This window comes from Phyllostomus discolor, chromosome 12, assembly GCF_004126475.2.
Source record: "Phyllostomus discolor isolate MPI-MPIP mPhyDis1 chromosome 12, mPhyDis1.pri.v3, whole genome shotgun sequence".
Lineage (NCBI taxonomy): Eukaryota > Metazoa > Chordata > Mammalia > Chiroptera > Phyllostomidae > Phyllostomus > Phyllostomus discolor.
In genome coordinates, this window is record NC_040914.2 from 49,396,733 (window position 1) to 49,415,512 (window position 18,780).

General features: G+C 52.7%; 1 protein-coding gene across 3 annotated transcripts in view; it reads left to right on the forward strand.

Annotated features, from left to right (window-relative positions):
- The first annotated feature begins 6,975 nt into the window (after window positions 1–6,975).
- The window catches only part of CYLD (CYLD lysine 63 deubiquitinase), a 32,104-nt gene continuing 20,299 nt past the window's right edge, over window positions 6,976–18,780 (forward strand). For 2 of the 3 annotated variants that reach the window (XM_028501786.2, XM_036013574.1), the window contains exons 1-5: window positions 6,976–7,054; window positions 7,689–7,767; window positions 13,362–14,008; window positions 15,232–15,534; window positions 17,785–17,890. In XM_028501786.2, coding sequence (XP_028357587.1) covers window positions 13,508–14,008; window positions 15,232–15,534; window positions 17,785–17,890 — 910 coding nt within the window. In that variant the 5' untranslated portion in view covers window positions 6,976–7,054; window positions 7,689–7,767; window positions 13,362–13,507. Of the gene's footprint in view, window positions 7,147–7,688; window positions 7,768–13,361; window positions 14,009–15,231; window positions 15,535–17,784; window positions 17,891–18,780 lie in introns of all 3 variants that reach the window. The other variant, XM_036013573.1, reaches the window with a different exon arrangement.

Sequence of the window (18,780 nt, forward strand, 5' to 3'; positions counted from 1 at the left end):
AGTGGCCCCAGGTGTATTTTAACAGGAGAAGGATGGAGAACGGGAACGGCTCTGCTCAGCCAGCAGCTTCCTGGCTAGGCCTCATGGAAACGTTTCTTACTGCATTTAATGAGCAAGGGCTCAGGTGGCCGCGCGCCCCAGTGAAATCCGCTTCTTTGAAAGATGCCGTGCCTGCCTGGCTCATTAGATGTTGCAGCGTCTCCCCGGGCTCCTGCGTGGGCGTGTGTCTGTGGGTTTGGCCTGTGGGTGGTGTTAGGGTCTGACCAGATCATTGTTTCTGACGGAGGAGACCAGGAGGAAGGCGGAGGTAGGCCCGCTTTGTCTTGATGCCTGAGCACAGCAGCCTCTGTGCGCGTCTTGGATGGGGGACGCATCTCCCTTAATTCCGGACGGCAGTTACGTTAGCCGGATGTGTTACGTGCAATCGGTGGGTGGACAAAACAGGCATGGTTCCTGTCTTCAAGGCAGTTATGGTGAGGGGAGAGGGAGAGGGGGAGGGAGAGGAGGAGGAACAAGGGGAGGGGGAGGGAGGAGGAGGGAGGGGGGAGGGAGGGGAAGGGAGAAGGGGAGGGAGCAGCCGGTACCAGGTAAACAGGCAATGAGCTGTACAAAGACCCTGTCGTGGGAAAGAGCATGGTATGTGTGGTAGGCTGAATAATGGCCCCCCAAAGATCCTAATCCCTGGGACCTGTGAGTGTTGCTTATATGGCGAAAGGGACTTTAAAGATGTGATTACGTTAGGGATCTTGTGACGAGGAGAGACCCCCAAATGCCGCTGCAGCCGTCCTCAGAAGAGAGAGGCAAAGGACGAGCTGACCCAGGAGAAGAAGGCAGTGTGGCCGCTGGTGTAAGGTGCTCCCCTGCTGGCTTGGACGGTGGAGGAAGGGACCCTGTGGAACCCGAAATGCAGCTTTAGAAGCTGGAAAAGGCCAGGACACTTGTGTCCCTAGGGCGGGTCTTGCCCGGCCACCATTTTGGCTCCAGCCCCTTTGGGACTTCTGGCCTCTGGGACTGTAAGAGAATAAACCTGTGTCATTTTAAGCCACCAGGTATATGGCAATTTGTTACAGCAGCCACAGGACATTAATACAGTATGTTGGAGGCAAGCTAAGGGGAGAAAATCTCCAGATGGGTTCTCCAGTTGTGAAGGGCCCAGCTGGCCACGGCCGAGAGCTTGGACTTGACGTTAGAATACTGGCAAGTCATCAGACAGTTCTAAGCAGGAGAGATGTGACCCAATCACGTGTCACGGCCTCTTCTGCTCCTGGGTGGAGAAGGGACTGGAATGCATGGGGGTGGGGATGGGGGGAGTGGAAGTAGGGAGACCACCTGGGACGACCTGGGAGCTGTTGCAGGTCGGAAGCGGTGGGCTGGCCTAAGGGGGCGTCCCTGGGGGTAGAGAGGAGGTGGGTTCTAGGGACGGTCTAGAGGTCGATGCTCAAGGGTTCACAGACGGACTGGATGTGAGGGATGAGGGAAGGGGAGGACTCAACGGTGACTTCCTAGGTTTCCGGCTTGAGTACTTGGGAGGCTGGAGATGACAGGTCGGGACCCTGCTTGGTGTGAGTGGGAGGGACTTCCATCTTGGATTGTCGAGTCTGAGACGCCTGGGTGCAGAAGTCAAGTGAAGACACCAAGTTACGGTGCAAGGCTGGACCCTGTGGGAGAAGTCTCGGCCGGAGAGAAGAGCATGGGGGCTCTCGGCGTCAAGAAGGGAGTGGGGTTCCTGGGCCTGGAAGACGTGCCCCAGAGAGATCACGGAGGACGGAGAGCTCCAGAGAGCTCAGGAGAGAGCGGTACTGAGGTCTGGGTCCGTGATGACTGTCAGGGGTCAGAGGAGAAGTTTCCAAACTGAAACATTCAGCAGGTCCACCGAAAGCATCCCAGGCCTGTGCAGGTAACTGGCAAAGGAGGATCTTAACCTTAAAGTTCTCTGATGGGGACACTGCCTGAAGGGTGTGTGCAGGGGACCAATGGCTCCTCCGGGAGCACTGTCCTTGTTTGTGGCAGCAATCATGCCGTTCTTATGTGTGGAAAAAGCTCTCACAGCAAGAGAATTTTTAAAAAGAGCTTCCGGCTTTAATGATATTCACCATCATCCTAGGAGAAAAAGAAGTCAGTCTGAGTGTTTCCCCCCCGCACAGCACCAAACCCAGATGCCGAAGTGCACACCCCCCCCACCCCCCCAGAGACGTGGGTGGCAGAATCAGACTCCAGGCGGGCTGAGCGGAAGGACAGCGTCATTTCATTATTGCACCAACATGCTCGCACCTCCCCTCCCCCCACCCCCCAGCGGGGGTGCTGCAGCTGGGGGTGGGCATGAAGCACACAGCCATCAGGGCACACACCTGGCCTTGTCTGCACCTGTGGGAACGCATAGCCTCGGGCCTCAGCTGGCAGGTGACAGGTGACCAGCAAGGTTATGAATGACGTTTCCCCCGGGGAGGGACTGCAGCTGTGCAGACCGGCAATCCAAGGTGCTGGGCTCCCTCCCCCTTTTTGTTTTGCTCTAAATTTAACCCCACCTGTCATCGCTGCCCGAACAATTCACAAATCCTGTCTCCCAGGTGTCGCACCTGCTCCCCTGGTCATTCACCGAGAACACCCTCCCTACAGGAGATCGGCATCCCCTTTATTTGTAGTCTCACGTCCCCTCCCCCTCAGCCGCTCTGCCCCCCACCCCCAGGAAACAAGGGGTCCTTGGGGGCCCCCTTGACTCCCTTGCTGCATCAGTCTCCTGACTGGTCTCCCTGCCTCTGCCCTCGCCCCTCAGGGTGAGCCCGTTAAAATAAAAGTGAGGCCGGCCCCTGCCCTGATCTAAACTCTCCAGGGCTTCCCGTCTGGTGCAGGGTGAAAGCCAAGGTCTCATGCATGCCTGGCCCACCCCTACATTTCCCCCCACCCCTCCTCCCCCCTGCCTGTTCTCTGTGCTCCAGCCACACGGCTGCTTGGCCATTCCTAGACGATGCTAACCGAGCACGCTGCTGCTTCCAGAACTTTGCACCTGCCTCTTTCCCCTTAAGGAAACACCACTGTTTCCTGGACGGAGGGTGGCTTTCTTGTTTCCTTCAGGTCTTTGTTCCAATGTCCCCTCATTAAGGGAGCCCTTCTCGGAACTGCCCACCTGAAACAGCAGGCACTATGACTCTCTTCTCCCCTGTCCTGCTTGCTACCGTCTTTCTCAGCATGAGCGACTCACGTCCCTCTGTTTCTTCCGTCCTCTAGTGCGTCTCCTCCAGGGGAACAGGGACCCCGCCCACTGCAGCGTCCTCAGAGTCTAGACGGTGCCCAGCGCATCGTAGGTGCTCAAATATGTGTTGAATGGATGGAGTATCCGCCCTACTTACAGGGCACAGAAAATAGAAGTCGGGGCAGATTGTAATATAATGAGTCTCCTTCCCCCCAGCACCCTCAGTGTCCCTTCCCAAGGGAGGAAGGTTTCCTGGGACGCGGGGCTGTTGCTGATGTGGCTACTGCCCAGAACGGGCTTCCCACTGGACAGCACTGAACCCCTTTTCCCTCCGCGTGTGTCTTCCGAATCCCACCGAGATCATTTGCCACTGATGACGCCAAATAGCTCCCAGGGGACAGCGCGGAGTGATAGTGCAGCGGGAGGAGTTTAAAGACGATTAAAGCGATCCCTTTTATCTTATCAAAAAGCGCATTTAGGGGACCGGAGTAGAAGCCCGCAGACAGAATGCTCGGTCGCACCCAGAGCTCCTGCTCGCCGAGCGGCCTAGGACTTAGAGGGGGACAGAGAGGGGGCCGTTGCTGACACGGCAGACCCTCAGCTCCTCCCTTGACTGAAACACCAACCGTGCTGGGAATCATGGAGAAAGCAGGGTACAGTATCCTTGCTTGGGGCGGGGGTGCCCGGTCCAGGTGACACTGTGGTTCAGAGTTCATTCCGCGTGCACCTGTTCACAGCGGGGCTGGCAAACGGCCGGACCACGGGAGGCTGGGTGAGCGGCTGGAAGTGGCCTTTTCCTGAGCTGGGAGGCAGAGGGTCGCAGTGGATCGGGGAATGTCGGAGTTCACTTGAGGCTGTGTGGCGTGGGAGGTGCCGAGTGGACAGTGTAACACATGCGCTGACTCTGGTGAGGCCGGAAGTGGGAAGTGGCCTGTGATACCCACTGGGGAAGCACAGGGGGTGTGTAATGAATAACCACGCTGCTGAGGTTCGTGGAGTCCTCACCAGATGCTACTCGAAGTCCTAGGCGCCTGGCAGGCCACCAGGAGGTCCCCAGCTCCGGGAAAGAGCTCCATGCAACTCAAAGACCTCCTGCTGGTCCCCCGCCCCATGCAGTAAGAGAGCCACGCAGGACAGTTTAGAAACACAGTCACCCGTCCTGCTTAGGGCCCCTCCGAGGGGTCCCACTGCTCTTGGACAAAGACCCACACCTGCTGTGGCCCTTTTGCACCCACCCCTTCTTGTCCTTTGCCTCTAGCAGTTCCTTCCACATGTCACCCGCATTCCTGTTCCCTTTACCTGGTGCCCCCCCCGCCCACCCCCAACGGCCAGTCATCTTCCCACCTCATCAGAAAGGGACTTTCTCCAACAGGCTTTCCCCCAGTGCCCAGTGGCCTTTTCTGTGTGTGCGAGCACTTTGCCTTCTGAGACTCATGCTAACCTCAGCAGTAATTGATCGTGTAATTTCTTCCTTGCCAGAGGGCAGGGAGTCCTCTGCCTGGTAGCTGCGCTGTCTCCTGGTCACTGTCGGTTGGGTAAGTGCAGGATAGACAGAGGTGATCAGCAGGGCCTGGAGCCGTTGGCAAAGACCCTTTGAAGACGGTGGACTTGGGCTGGGCCTTAAACCAGGGGAGGAGTTGGAAGGCAGAGAGGGTGGGTATTTCAGCAGCGGAGTTTATTTCGACAGAGGCGGAAAGAGCCCTGGCTTGAAGTCAGGAAAAGCAGAGGCTCAGCTCATCTCTTGGGGGGTGACCCGGAACAAGTTATTTTCCCTCCTGGGACCTTAATCTTCCGTCTGTAAAAGGCGACGCCAGCTTATCAAGGACTGCAACCAACAGCACTGCACTGCCGCTCCCTGTCACATCCCTGCGAGCCTGAATGCAGCGTCAGAGTTGCTTTCAACACCGTGTTCTGGGCAGCCATTACCAATCCACGGGAGATGGGCATTGAGATAAGCCCCGCGTATCGGGCCTGGCTCACAAGAGTATCTCTCAGAGGAAGCCAGGCCATGACACCGTATGATTCAGGGGACGTGTGACAGGAGGACTGAGCCAGGGATCTGACCATGGCTGGTGGGGAAGAAAGCAGGGCTGAAGCAGAGGGCCCAGCAGCACCAAGAGCATCATCACGGAGTTCGCCAGGATGTCCTAGGCCAGGGACAGCTGACTCAAATGCCTCAGGGCTGGCGGTTGACGTAAATGAAAATGTGCCAGGGAGAATAATAGGGAATGATGATGGAGTGTGGCAGAGGGAGAAGGCGAGAGTGCCAGCCCCGCCCACAAGGACTCAATACCTTTCTCTGCCACTCTGCTTTCTCTTTCCGCTCCTCCTCCTCCTCCCGCTCCCCTCTGTATGGGTCTGGCAGAAAGAGTCTTCAGGCCGGTTTCTTCTCCCAGACAGCCAGGCTGGGACCTCTGATTCCTACCACTTCGTTGGAGAATCTAGATCTAGAAGGAGACCGGTGTCACCTAAGGCCACACTGTGAGCCAGGACTGTGTCCCATGTTATTGCTTTCTATGCAGTGCGGCCATGACACTTGAGAAACAAGGTAAGAACAGACTAGGGAGGGACAAGCATGGACTGAAGCTTAGGTTTTCAAAAGATGCCCATTTCATTCTGAGTGCATATGGCAAGGGACGGGGGTGACCTGTTTACTGTTAGTAATCACTCACGTGACTTTTTCAAAAATGTACTCACTGGTTTAAATTCCCCAGATCTTCAGAGATATCACTTTCCATTGGGGAAATTTCCCCCTCTCATGATTAAGTACACATACACACACGCCCCTCTTCCTTCCTCACTATTAATCACCTTCTCCTATAATTGGTACTTAAAATGTCAAAGGAGAAAGAATTAATTAACAGAAGTATCCAGTGCAGCAAAGCATGCTGCAAGGCTCTGGGACTGATTATAAAAAGCACTTCCTTAAATATTTTGAGCACTTTTGGGAATCACAAACCTCCCTTCTAATTGAAAGATCCTTAACTACACCCCGAGTCCTGGCTGGTGGCCAGGGGTGCAGAGTTGAGTGAGGCGGCGTCTGGAAATCCCTTCCTCACCACCCTAGGGAGACCTCCCTCTGGCCAGGGATAGGTGGCTACGGACGCTCAGAAGCAGCAAGGGTCCCAGCCTGAATCCGGAGGAGAGAAAGAGATCTGATGCGACCGAGCGCCTGCTGTGCGTCAGGAACTTTCCACACGGTATTTCACAGCAATACTTGCAAGGCAAGTGATGAGATTATCTCCACTTTACAGACGAGGACCTCGAAGCTCAGCGTGGTTGTAAGTTCCCCATGCTACGCAGCTCCTTATTGAAAGCACAAAGGATTCCGGTTTCATTCTAACGTGTTGCTTTTCCCCGCGATCCTGAAGTTCTACCCCCAGTGCTCCTCTGGACTGCTCCCCAACACAGCCCCAAACTCAGCCTGCGCGAGTTTTGACAGCTAAGCCTACACCCAGGATCGCGGCATGGGAGGTGGAGCAGGGGAAGCACGGTGCCCCGCCCCGACTCTGGTGCCAGCCAATGGCAATGCGGCACCCAGTCTTCCGCCCAATCATCAGAGTTCCCCGCCCCCACCTTCCTTTGCTTCCCCCGCTCCCCTCGGCTTTCCCTTTGGCTCCACCGAGCTTGACAGAGCGGAAAGTCCCTACAGTCCTCTCCGGGCAGGCGGCCATTGGAGGAAGGTCTGTCACCGGGTGACCCAATCAGAGAGTGCGCAAGAACGCAACTCTGGCTGTGATTGGCTAGTGCGGCGGTTGCCCCTCCGCCCCCGCTCTCTCCCTCCCCCTCATGTGGTTCGGAGGCGGGGCAGGTGGGGGCGGGCCCAGGTAGCAGGTTTGGCTGCGCGTGGGCTGCGAGTCGAAGGTAAATACCAGGGCGGTGGGCTTGGGGCCCCGGCAGTGGTCGGGGACACGGGCTAACGAGGCAGGGGAAGGGAAGACGCCCCGCCGCCCGAGGTGAGTGAGATAGCAGGCGAGCGAACCAGCGAGCGGCAGGCGACCAGGTACCTCGGGCACCCCTCCCCGGCCTCAGGGAGACTCCAGCCGCCGCTGTGGCCGTGGGGCCCTCCGCGTTGGCCCGTTAGTTGCCTCGGCCCCGAGCCGATCGAACCCACGGGGAGCTGAGCTCGCTGACGTCAGCCCGGGCTTCCCCTAGCCCAGGTCTTCCCCGCCCCCCACCCCACCCCCAGGCGTTCCCGAGCGGCTCCGGAGTGGTGGGAGCTTGGTCGCCGCTGCCGGGACCTCCGGAGAAGACAGGACTTGGGGTGGGAGCAGCGCAGGAAATCCTCTTGCCCTTCGGCCCTGTATTTACAAGTGGGGAAACTGAGGCACGGGCCGGCTGCCAGCTTCTGACCACCGGGGTTGGTATCGGGAGCCCCAGGCTGTAACAGCTCACCTGTGCGCGGTGGGGCGTATCGATCCCTCCGTGCTGGCTTCCGCCCAGGAAGAGCAGTCAGGGTTCAGGCCTCCCTAATGGCGTGTTCTGCTTTTTCTTTCAGTTTCCCCCTTTCTCGGGTGAGGATGGTTTTGACACAACCCGGAGTTCCGTAGGGGTAAGGTGCGCTCCGCGGAAGCAAGGTACACTTTCCTTTTTCTTCCTTTTGCTTTTTCTTCGTGGTTGTGTTAGCGATCTGCCGAGTTCAGCCGGGTCAGCTGCCCGATTATTCACACCCTTGGCATCTTTTCTATTCCGCCCCTGGCGTTTGCATGTTTCAGAGCCGTTGTCATCTTCCAGCCACCGAGCCCTTCAGTCTGCCAGCCGCCATCGTCCCTGCCCCCTCGGCTCCCTGGGCTCCCTGGGAGGGAAGTCGCGCCCTTAGCTGAGGCTCTTGCGCCGCCTTGCCTTTGAATTGGGGCTAATGGGGATCTTAATACGATTGTCCCTTTTGCGGCCACTGACTCCAGGTGAAAAATCCAGGCCTTGAGAGAGGGTGTTCATTCAAGTTGTGGTTTTCTGCCCACCCCCTCATGTCCCAAGTAGACTGAATGGCCCTAAGCGTGTAGCTGCCAGTTCCCCACTGGGTGGTGGGTGGATTTGAACGAGAACAGTATTAGGAGGAAATGATTTGCTGGAAATTCTTGTGCAAGTTTACGTGCTGCGAATGTTTTTTTAACACCCAGAACATTTTCTAATGTTCGGCTGCACATTTTCCCAGTGTTCTCGGGGAGAAGCCTGCCTTGGGGTGGTGACTCTGGTGAAGAGCTAGCTGGTAAGGCCAGGGCCCCTGTTACATAAAACAGCAAACACTCAGCAGCAGTGTGGTCTGCCCTGCCTGCACGGTGGTTTTGTTTGATTTGAGGACACCGTTAGTACAAGACGAGAGAGAGGAGTAATTATCCTGTTCATCAGACCATGAGGTTTTTGTCACAGGAAGATTTTAAACTTGTCGAGGTCTTTTCAGTGGTTGGACAGAATTTATGGGCAGCGGGCAGGTGCGAGGATCTCGGAAGCCGGTTTCAAATGAACCTCACGCAAGTTGTTTTCATAATTGAAATATTTCTTATTTCTTTTGTATGTATGTGACAATGAAGACATGTAAAAATGGACCATGACATCATTCTGAATTAGAATGATTACTTTCCAGAGAATTAGGTAAAAAGCATGAAAATACTTTCTTTCTCTCTTTTTCCTTCTAACCTGCAAGAAGCTTGAATCACTTACGCAGTGAGAACGAGGCCATGGAATCTCGGCTTGCACTGTTCTCACTTGAGTCCACCAAGTCATTCATTGGTTTCCCGCGTCCTGAATGCCGCAGACGGTCAGGCCAGGGTTTGGGACTCACAGTCCGGAGGTGCAGTGGCCGGGTTGGCCCTGGCGGGACAGCAGGCGTCCTTGTTTCTCTGCTCTGAGTGTGCAGGTGCGGGCGCCAGGCCTTTTTTTTTTCACCCTGATCAATCCCGCTGGTTTCAGGGACTGAAGACCTACCCGCTTGGGTCACGAGTGAATCCTCGAGGAAAATTAAAGCTGAACGTCTCTTTTCTCATCCTCAAACCTCCGTATTTCTATTCCTTAGCTGTTCAGGAATATAACTTGTTCTTTTTAACGAGAGATGTTCTTTCTCAAAATGGTAATTATTCTAGCTCTCCGGAAGCATTTGGAGTAAGTCCCGTTGTCTTCTTTCCTTTGTATTCACCCTGACCTTCCCGCCTGTTCGCCATGTATCTTGGGGGCAGCATTTTAGTGTTGTGATTTGTATTTGGATGTAGAGAGCCTCGTGGGGGTCCAAGTTCAAATCCAGATGTCTCAGGAGGTGCAGACTATTCTGAAATTAGATCTGCTGTGTTTCCTTTGATGAAGTTCTTGGAACAAATATAACACGATGACTTGAGAATCAAAGCGGCTGTCCCTTCCGGGCGACTTAGTCATTGCGAGTGTCAGGTAGCTGCGGCGGGTCAGCTGTAGTGGCCGGCGTGTACGTTACCTTTCAGTCTGACCTTTACGACTTTCGTATAAAACTTCTTCACCATCTCTTTATTGCATCGAAAGGAAATTGATACATGTTTGTGTCTCCGAACCCTCGTCTTGGTTTCATGACTTTGTTTGAACACAATTAAGTGCTCCTTCACTCCGAATTCAGACTCTGGGCCAGCTCAGATAACCAGATAGATTTTCAAATCTCTGTGACCCCTAGCCGTTTCTCATCTTGACTGTTGTCAAAAGAAAGGCCTTCTAATCAATGCGGCTTTAGGGTTAACTACATTTTTGTATTCCAGTCCCTTGGTAATCTTCATCCAGTACTTAGAGTCATTCTCAGGATAGTCACCGTCGCTCGGTTTTCCGGCCTGAAATAAGTACGATGTTATCTAGGCGAATCATTTGTGATATATTAATTCGTAAGGTGGAGTGCCTGTTCGAGGCAAATTTTAAACAATCAGGCCTGAAAGGTAGCGGGAGAACACGGTGAAGGCTGCCGTGTTTCACAGCCTGTGTTTTTCAGCATCTAACGCTGCGCCGAGTGCATAAAAACACCCAACAAACTGACAGACCTTCTCGCGTGATAAAGAAACTCATTGCTAACGAGACTGAAATCTTTTCCACGTAGCCTTGACTCCGTTTTTACTGCTTGGGTTTCCTAAGACTTCATTGAACTGTTCCGGATATCCCGGGAAAGAGGAATGTTGGCATTATCTTCTTTCTAAAGAGACAGAAGGTCTTCCCATTAACATGTTTCTGCGGTAATGCTGTTAGATCGAGATATGAAAGATCATTAAATGTTTCATCTCGTGTAACTCTAGACTGGAGCTATCAAGTTCCCCCATTCAGCATGCTCTAATTATCAGTCGCAAAGGAGAGAATCCATTTTTAATGCGACAGTTTCTAACCTGTTCTTTCTTAACGTATGCTTTGTAAAAGGGGACTGACCGCATCCTTGTCATTTTTGGATGATGCTTTTGAAGTATCTTACAGCTTTTGCTTGGGCTGCCCTGATTTCCTAACGTGGCCCATCCTGGTCCCGAGGCCGAGCTGACGCCGCTGGCGCGGACGCACGTCGGAGAACAGCTCCCGCGCCTGCTGTTCGAGGCGAAACCGGCTTCCCGGTAGAATGTGCTTCCCGATACCGGCCTTGAGATCGCTCCCGGCCTCTTGATAAACCAGAGTGGCCCCATCCAGTCTTACCGGGGGCTGTCTCTTAAAGTGCTTTCGGGGAACGCTTTTGTAGTCACGTTTGCTTAAAGGATAGTGTCCTGGTGCATTCACGTAGTAATTTAGTTTTGTCTGGGTCACAGCTCATCGGCACCCATGGTTTTATTTGAGATGCCCGTGGGTCGCTGGGCTAGAGAACAACAGAGTAGGTACTGTCGGCATGTAATAATTACTCTACGACTCAAAGGAGTTCTTGGTTTTACTATTCGAAGGTGTAATTTTCAGGAATTAAAAAATAATTTCTCTTCAAAACCGAATGGCTATACTTCAAAGCAATTTGTTCTGGCCCCAGATACTTCAGTACATTTTAAAAAGAACAAAACAACCACTCACTTTTTTAGAGATTGCTTTTTTGGCCACCGCGGCCTCCCGGGAGCCTCCGAGTTGAATCCCTGCGCTGTGGCTCCCAGGAGTCGCGCCCAGGAGGGGCCCCTTGCGCATTCCTGTGCGGTGCTGTCAGATGCACGCCTGCCCGCCCGTGCAGGGGAGCCGGGGTGCTTGAGGCCCGAAAGACCCATTCAGGGTGGTTTTGCTTGTTTTTTCAAGCACACAGACACATTTCATCACCTGGCTTCTCAGAAGGGACTAGAAGCAGCCGGTTGGAAAGCAGCGGTGGTAAGAGAGGCCCGAGGCGCTGCGGGGAACCACAGGAAGTGGCCGACGGCTAGGGGAGACGAGACTGCCCTGTGCGTGTGCGTGCGGTGGGCCCAGGGCCCCAGGGGCACCAGCCACAGCCTTCCGGCGAAGGGACGAGCACCTCCGCCCCTTGAGAGTCACAGAGACTCATTTATGCTCATAAGGATAAGTCGATGGTCCGGAAAAAAGAGTGCTATTTCCTTGTTGAAACATTGCAGAAGGATTTTAGACAGAAATGACAAGCGGTGCATGCTGGTACTTTAAAGGAGGAGAGGCAAATCCGGGGCTCGGGGGCTGTTGGGGTCGCCCTCGTAGCAGCTTTGTTTACATGTGCCCGGGTCCGGGCGGCCACAGGTGTCTTACGTAAGTGGCAGATGCACTCGGGCTGCGTTCCTGCTGAAGCAGACACTGCCCTCAAGTGGAATTCAGACAAACACCTAGGGAAAAGGGGGGGTGGAGAAAAAGGGAGAGAAGCGCCTGATGCCAGCTCCGCCCTGCCTCCTTCTGGCGGCTGGGGCAGCGCAGTGGTGCTGGTTTGAGGTCGGTTGGGGGGAGGGGCAGACTCTGCCCCGCCGTGGGTGGTCTGCATGTCCCATGCTGGCCCGAGGAGGGACAGGCTTTTGAACACTCACCGCCCTGGAAAGCTCATGCTCCTATAACACATTCCCAAAGAAATGTCACCCCGGGTGTAGATGGGCCAGATTATTCCATCATTAAGTGATGAAACAAGACATCTGGTTCTTTAGTTTTCAGGGTATTTATTGTTTAATTCCGAGGACAAAACTGGTCAGCAGGACGGCGCTGTCAGCGGGTCGCCGGCAGGCGCTGTTACCCGGAGTGAGGGAAGGCGACACCCCCCGGAGAAGGGTGGGGTGGAAACCGGCCTTGGAGACCAAGTAGCCACCTTCATGTAGCAGAGGGCAGATAGGAACTGTTGTTTTCAGTAAGACACTTACAATAGTGAACTAAAGTCTTAATTCAAATTCATGAAAGTGTATCGTTTGCGACTGTCAAAGTAGGGTTGGGGGGGCCATTTTAACTGTGAGAGATGAGCACTCTCAAAGAATTTTAAGTGGAAATTTGAAACTGAAAATCATCATTTGTGTATTCCTTGCCAGTATATATAGCTGAAATTGTGGTGTAAAAATAATTTTATATTTGATACTCTATGGCTGTATTTCCTTATTAAGTTTTGATAGCTACAGAATTTATTTTTTCAAGTATCTTTAATATAATCAGATTTATCCACATCTGATATTTGCGATTGTGAGAAATTAAATAATAGCTATAATTAATATGACTAACATTTACCAAAGGACAAAACGTACAAGATTAAGGAAATGAAACAGATAAAATGTTCCATTCTCAAAATATGGCACATAGATAAATGAATTATGGCTCAGAATGTGATTTTATGATATTTTATTGATGAAAGATGTGTAAGATAATAGTTACAATGGATAACTTTTTATTTAAACTAGGCGTACATACAGAATTAGTAGCCTTTTTGATTTATGTGGTTTTTGTCCAAATACATCCGCTCATTCATTTAAGTTAGGCAGGATGTCTTTAAAATGTCACTTTTTAAAGTGTAAAAGTGTGTACATAAAGTTGTCTTGTACTTAGAACTTGATCTGACAGGCTTCATTGCCTTGAAGACAACATTATGCTATTGTCTTTGAAGAGGCCTCACAATCGATCTCCTTAAGTAAATATGTAAAATTACAGCAGACACAAGTAACACGTGTCTTCCCACCATGTCAGATATTTTGGGGGGAGTGTTTTGTGTGCGTGCGTGTTTCCACCAGCTGCTCGGATGAGGGTGCGCAGTCCCCGGGCTGGGTCTCTCTCAGCCTGCGGAGTGAAGGGTCTCTCTCTGCTTCCCCTGCAGGCGCCGCGCCCCCGGCGCTGCCCAGCATGGACGTCAGCTGGCCGAACACCGGCCCCGGGACTCTCAGTGAATTTCCCTCCTGCGGCCTCACCACAGACGCCCCAGTTCCCCTTTCTCTGAGTTAATATTTTGGCATTCACGTCACCATGAGTTCAGGCTTATGGAGCCAAGAAAAAGTTCCTTCGGCCTACTGGGAAGAGCGGATTTTTTACTTGCTCCTCCAGGAGTGCAGCGTGACCGACAAGCAGACCCAGAAGCTCCTCAAGGTGCCCAAGGGGAGCATAGGGCAGTACCTGCAGGACCGGGCCGTGGGCCACGCGCGGGGCCCGGCCAAGAGCAAGAAGAGTCAGATCGGCCTGAAGATCCTGGAGCAGCCGCACGCGGTTCTCTTCGTTGACGAGAAGGACGTGGTGGAAATCAACGAAAAGTTCACGGAGCTGCTTTTGGCCATCACCAATTGCGAAGAGAGGCTGAGCCTGTTTAAGAACCGAAGCAGACTGAGTAAAGGCCTCCAGGTGGACGTGGGCTGCCACGTGAAGGTGCAGCTGAGGCCCGGGGAGGAGAAGTTCCGGGGGGTCGTGCGCTTCCGCGGGCCCCTGCTAGCCGAGCGGACGGTGTCCGGCATATTCTTTGGAGTAGAACTGCTGGTATGTCCGGTAAACCGTTTCAGCGGGCGCTGCGTGTTGCGTGCGTGCATGGGTGCATGCGTGTGTCCTTGTGTGCGTGCGTCCCCCCCCTTTAGGTACCAGGTGTGTTCCCAGAAGTTTTCCAAAATGTTTACTCTTTCTAATCCTGGGAATTTACCTTCTAGTGACACACTGAGATGATGCAATAAATACTGCGTGGGGAGCTTTAACAGCCGCCTCCGACAGTAGGAAGTACAAACAGATCGTGTCCTTATGGAAGAACTTGAACTCATCTTAGAGATTTTAAATGTGTCTGTGTTCGGTAGGAACCAGACTGATTGTGAACTAATGAAGCACATCACAAAACTTACTTCTCTTGTGCCATTGTCATCTGTAGCTTTCTCAGTTTTTCTTACTGGGAGCTATGCAGTGATGGAGTTTGGATAGAAGATTTTTTTTTTTTCTTACTAAGTTGCAGCAGTTTAAACTTGACCGATAGTTGTTACAACATGTGAAAGTCATCTCGGAATTTATTTCTACCGAAAAGAGAACTAAGAACTCGTGATAGGTTTTCAAAGCTAATATTAATTCCCCAGAACTCGAATGTCAAGTTACATTTTGACATTCTTGCAAAGAGAATTTCAGTCCTGGTTTGCTTCTTGATCTAACTTTCTAAAGCAGTGACGGTAAACCAGTCGGAGATTTGAATCCCAGCTGTGCCAGTTGCTAGCGGGTTACCAGCTTACCAAACCTGGCTACTTCCCGACACCGGCTTCCCCCAGACCTTAAGGCGGTGGCACTATGACATGCCCCGTGGGGCTGGTGCGATGCGCCGATTCCGGAGTTAGCATGGTGGCTGGCATGTAGCATGTGCTCAATAAACGGAGCACGTGGTACTGTTACTGTGGAGTCCAATGTCCTTTTTATGACACGATTACTGTTCAAAATGACAATGTAGGGTTCAGCCCAGCTCTCTCACAGTAGAATTACGATACGAAATTATCAAGTAATTTTATTTCGGCATCAGATGCAGCTTCTTCCTTATTTTCTCAAAACACTCTAAATCCAGTAACAACTCCTAATAATTATATTGTATTTCTTATATGTGTCATTTAGAATTTTGTCAGCGATTTCCCTGAAATCCCCAGAGGGGATATTTTTTTTTTTCTTATGGGTCATCTTTATCTATCTATCGATCTACCTATCTATCAATCTTTCTTTTTTCTTTAAAAAAAAAACACTAGGAAGAAGGCCGTTGCCAAGGTTTCACTGACGGGGTGTACCAAGGAAAGCAGCTTTTTCAGTGCGATGAAGACTGCGGAGTGTTTGTGGCTCTGGACAAGCTAGAGGTCCTGGGAGACGAGGACAATGGCCTGGAGAGTGACTATGCGGGCCCCGGGGACGCGGGGCAGGCGGAGCTGCCCCCGCTGGAGATCAACTCCAGGGTTTCTCTGAAGGTCGGAGAAACGGTGGAGTCAGGAACGGTGATATTCTGTGACGTTCTGCCGGGGAAGGAGAGCTTAGGCTATTTTGTTGGTGTGGACATGGTAAGAACCCTTTGGACCGTATCGTCTTCCTGAATGTAGCCGTTAGTCCCGCGACCGCTCTGGGTACCAATTAAACACTTGGAACCTGCATTTCAAAGGGACGGATTTGAAGTCACTAAGGAACACGTTCTGATGTATCTTTGGTAAAGGAACAAGCATTACTGTGGGACAGGAGTCCGGATGGAGAATTACATTTATTCTTTTTTTTCAGTTTGAGTAAACTGGAAAGTTTTCCATCTTTAAGTTTGCCGTGTGATAGCTGACCACTAGACAGAGAAAGAGCATTGAAATATATTACATAATACCTTATTTTTCTTTATTTTGAAAAGGTTTGTTTTTGTAATCTGCCTTTCTCTTTGTGTGTGTGTGTGTGTGTGTGTGTGTGTGAAATTGTATTGGCCAATCTGACTTTAATGAGTAGTGTAAAAATCATTTACGGAAAATACCTGGGTAGCGGAAAAGCACATCACTCTAGAGAAAAAGATAATCAGCACATTTTCTTAGGATGTCACTCACTCAGAACATTCTTTTTCATTATGGTGACATCCATCGTGTGACATAAAATTCGCCATCGTACCCATTTCCGTGTGCATGGTTCAGTGGCCGTAAGCACAGCCACATCACTGTGCAGCCACGGCCACACCCATCCCCAGAACGTCCCCATCCCCCCAAACTGCAGCTGCGTCCCCACCACACGCCGAGTCCCCGTCCCTCAGCCGGTGGTGTCCGCTGGCTCACCTCTATCCTGTTTCCTGTCTCTGGGAACTTGCCGATTCTGGGAACCTCATAGAAGTCGATTCGTGGTTGTTGTTTTGTTGTTTCTTTTTCATGTTTCCTTACAATCATATTTGTTAATAATGAATATATTCCAATCTAGTGAGTTGAGTGAGACCTGTGGCATTAAGAGGAGGGGGAGAAAAGGCTGAGAACATTTTTATTATAGATTGAAAACATGGACAAGAATGTGTTAGGTATAAGCAAGGAAATTCAGCCCTGCCTGGGTGGCCCAGGTGGTTGGAGCATCGTCCCGTGCACCAAAAAGTTGCGGGTTCGATCCCCCAGGCGGGGTGCGTGCAGGGGGAATGGGTCGATGTTTCTCTGTCACATCAGTGTTTCTCTCCCCTCCCCTTCCTGCCCCCTCCATCTCTCTCTAAAATCAAGGAACGTACTCTCAGGGGAGAACTAAAAACAAAAGACGTTCGTACTGAATTATCAAACACTAGAATGAGTTGGGAGAGGATGCGAGAAATAGACTCTCGTACTCAGGTTGTTTGCAGTGATTGTTTTTGTCCGTTCAGGAGAGCCTCTTGGTAGGGCATGCGTGTTCGGGCACACGTGTCTCGTGCCCCGTGCTCGGAGGTTCGGGACATTCTGTGGATGCCCGTCCATTGCACGGACACCCCCGTATTGTTCAGACAGGCGTCTTCCGGGTCTTGACCACGTGAGACGTTGGAGCGCGAGCCCTCCCTGCAGGCCCCGCAGCAGAGCTAACGGGGAAGCGTGCCTTCACCCCCTCTTCTCCACATGCTTAGCATTAATTCAGGGGAGAGGTGGGGGCCGGCGGCAGGACAACTGGGGGAAGAGGGTCCCTCGGGTCACTGTCCCCTTGCTGCAGGTCCCTGGGGCCTCAAACATGGCAGAAGCCGGTCCAGCCTTCGCCTCTTTCTATGGTGGTCTAGACGTTGCCTGGCTAACCAGGCCTTGCTTCCCGGGCTGCCCTGGGGTTGGCCCGGCCAGCGTCCCCCCCGCCTCTGTCTGCCCTCCAGGCGGCCCGTGCAGGTGTCCATCCCAAACCCCGCCAGGGCAGTCCTTCGAAGGAAAGTTCTGGCAAACGCAGCATTCTTCATCTCCTCCTGATTCCAGTGGCATTTAGTGTGCTGTGCACCTCAGTGCCCAGGACAGTGGTCCCTCTGGCCCCCAGAGCAGTGAGAAACTGCCCTTGTAAAAAACTCTTGGGAGAACCCCTTTTTTAAAAAAAATTTATTTCCTTATTTTTAGAGAGGGAAGGGAGGGAGAAAGAGAGAGAGAGAGAAACATCAATGTGTGGTTGCTGGGGGTCATGGCCTGCAACCCAGGCATGTGCCCTGACTGGGAATCGAACCTGCAACACTTTGGTTCGCAGCCCGTGCTCCATCCACTGAGCTACGCCAGCCAGGGCTTGGGAGAACCCTTTCATTTAAAAGTGCAGACTCTCACACTGACATTTCACGGAGGAGGGTTTGCAAGCTGACCCTGTGCCTTAACTTCTAGGACAACCCTATCGGCAACTGGGACGGCCGATTTGACGGCGTGCAGCTGTGCAGCTTTGCAAGCGTGGAAAGCACGATTCTCCTGCACATCAACGACATCATTCCAGGTGGGTTTGCTTCGTGTTTGCGTATTGACTGGGCGGGGTTTGAAGGGTGTGTGTTGTGATGAGGGGGCAGATACGCAGATATGAGCTTGGAGATGCAGTTTTGGAACTTGACTCTTACACCCTCTGGAACCGTTAGTCAACGGACTGTCCTCTCTCACCCCAAAATGAAAACAACACTCACGGATTTTTATTTTTGAAAGTGTGTGCGTGTGGGGTGGCATTTCTATGCTGTCACTCACATCTTCATCCCCACGCACTCTCAGTGGCGGGGCAGGAAGCCGTTCTGGTACCCAGAGGGGCAGCAAGCGTGGGGACTGCTGCCCGTCGGGGCGCGGAGCCGGGAAGCAGGGCTCGGGCATTTCCTGTGACCCCATGCACAGCGGAGAGGGCCCGCCCTGGCTGTCCCGTGAGGTCCCTGGCAGTTTTGAGATGACACGACAGGTCAGGCTTCATGACTCTGTAAGTCAGAAACAGATCACTCAGCTTTGCATCTTGAAAAAAAAAAACCGAAACCTTAAGCAATCTTTTATTTCAACTCAAGCAAGTAGTGCCTGACGGCGGCTGCCAGCTAATTGGCGGATTCCTACTGGTGGCCACGGCGACAGCCCCTGCCCGGCTCCTGACAGAATTCCGGTTACAGGCCGGGCGGTCACGGGCATGCCCCTCGGTGACAGAGGCAGTCGGAGGCGGCGGCTGCCCCGGGCTTCGTGCAGCTGGGAAGGAAGAGGAAGCCTCAGAGAGCCTGCGTGCGGAGCCGCCGAAGCGCGGACCCGAGTCAGAGGGCTGGTGCTCTTTCATGTGCTTGACAAACTCAGACCGTAGGTCTCAAGTTTCCCCGTTTTGCTGATGGGAAACTGGGGCCTGGAGCAGGCTGGAGCGAGCCACGGTGG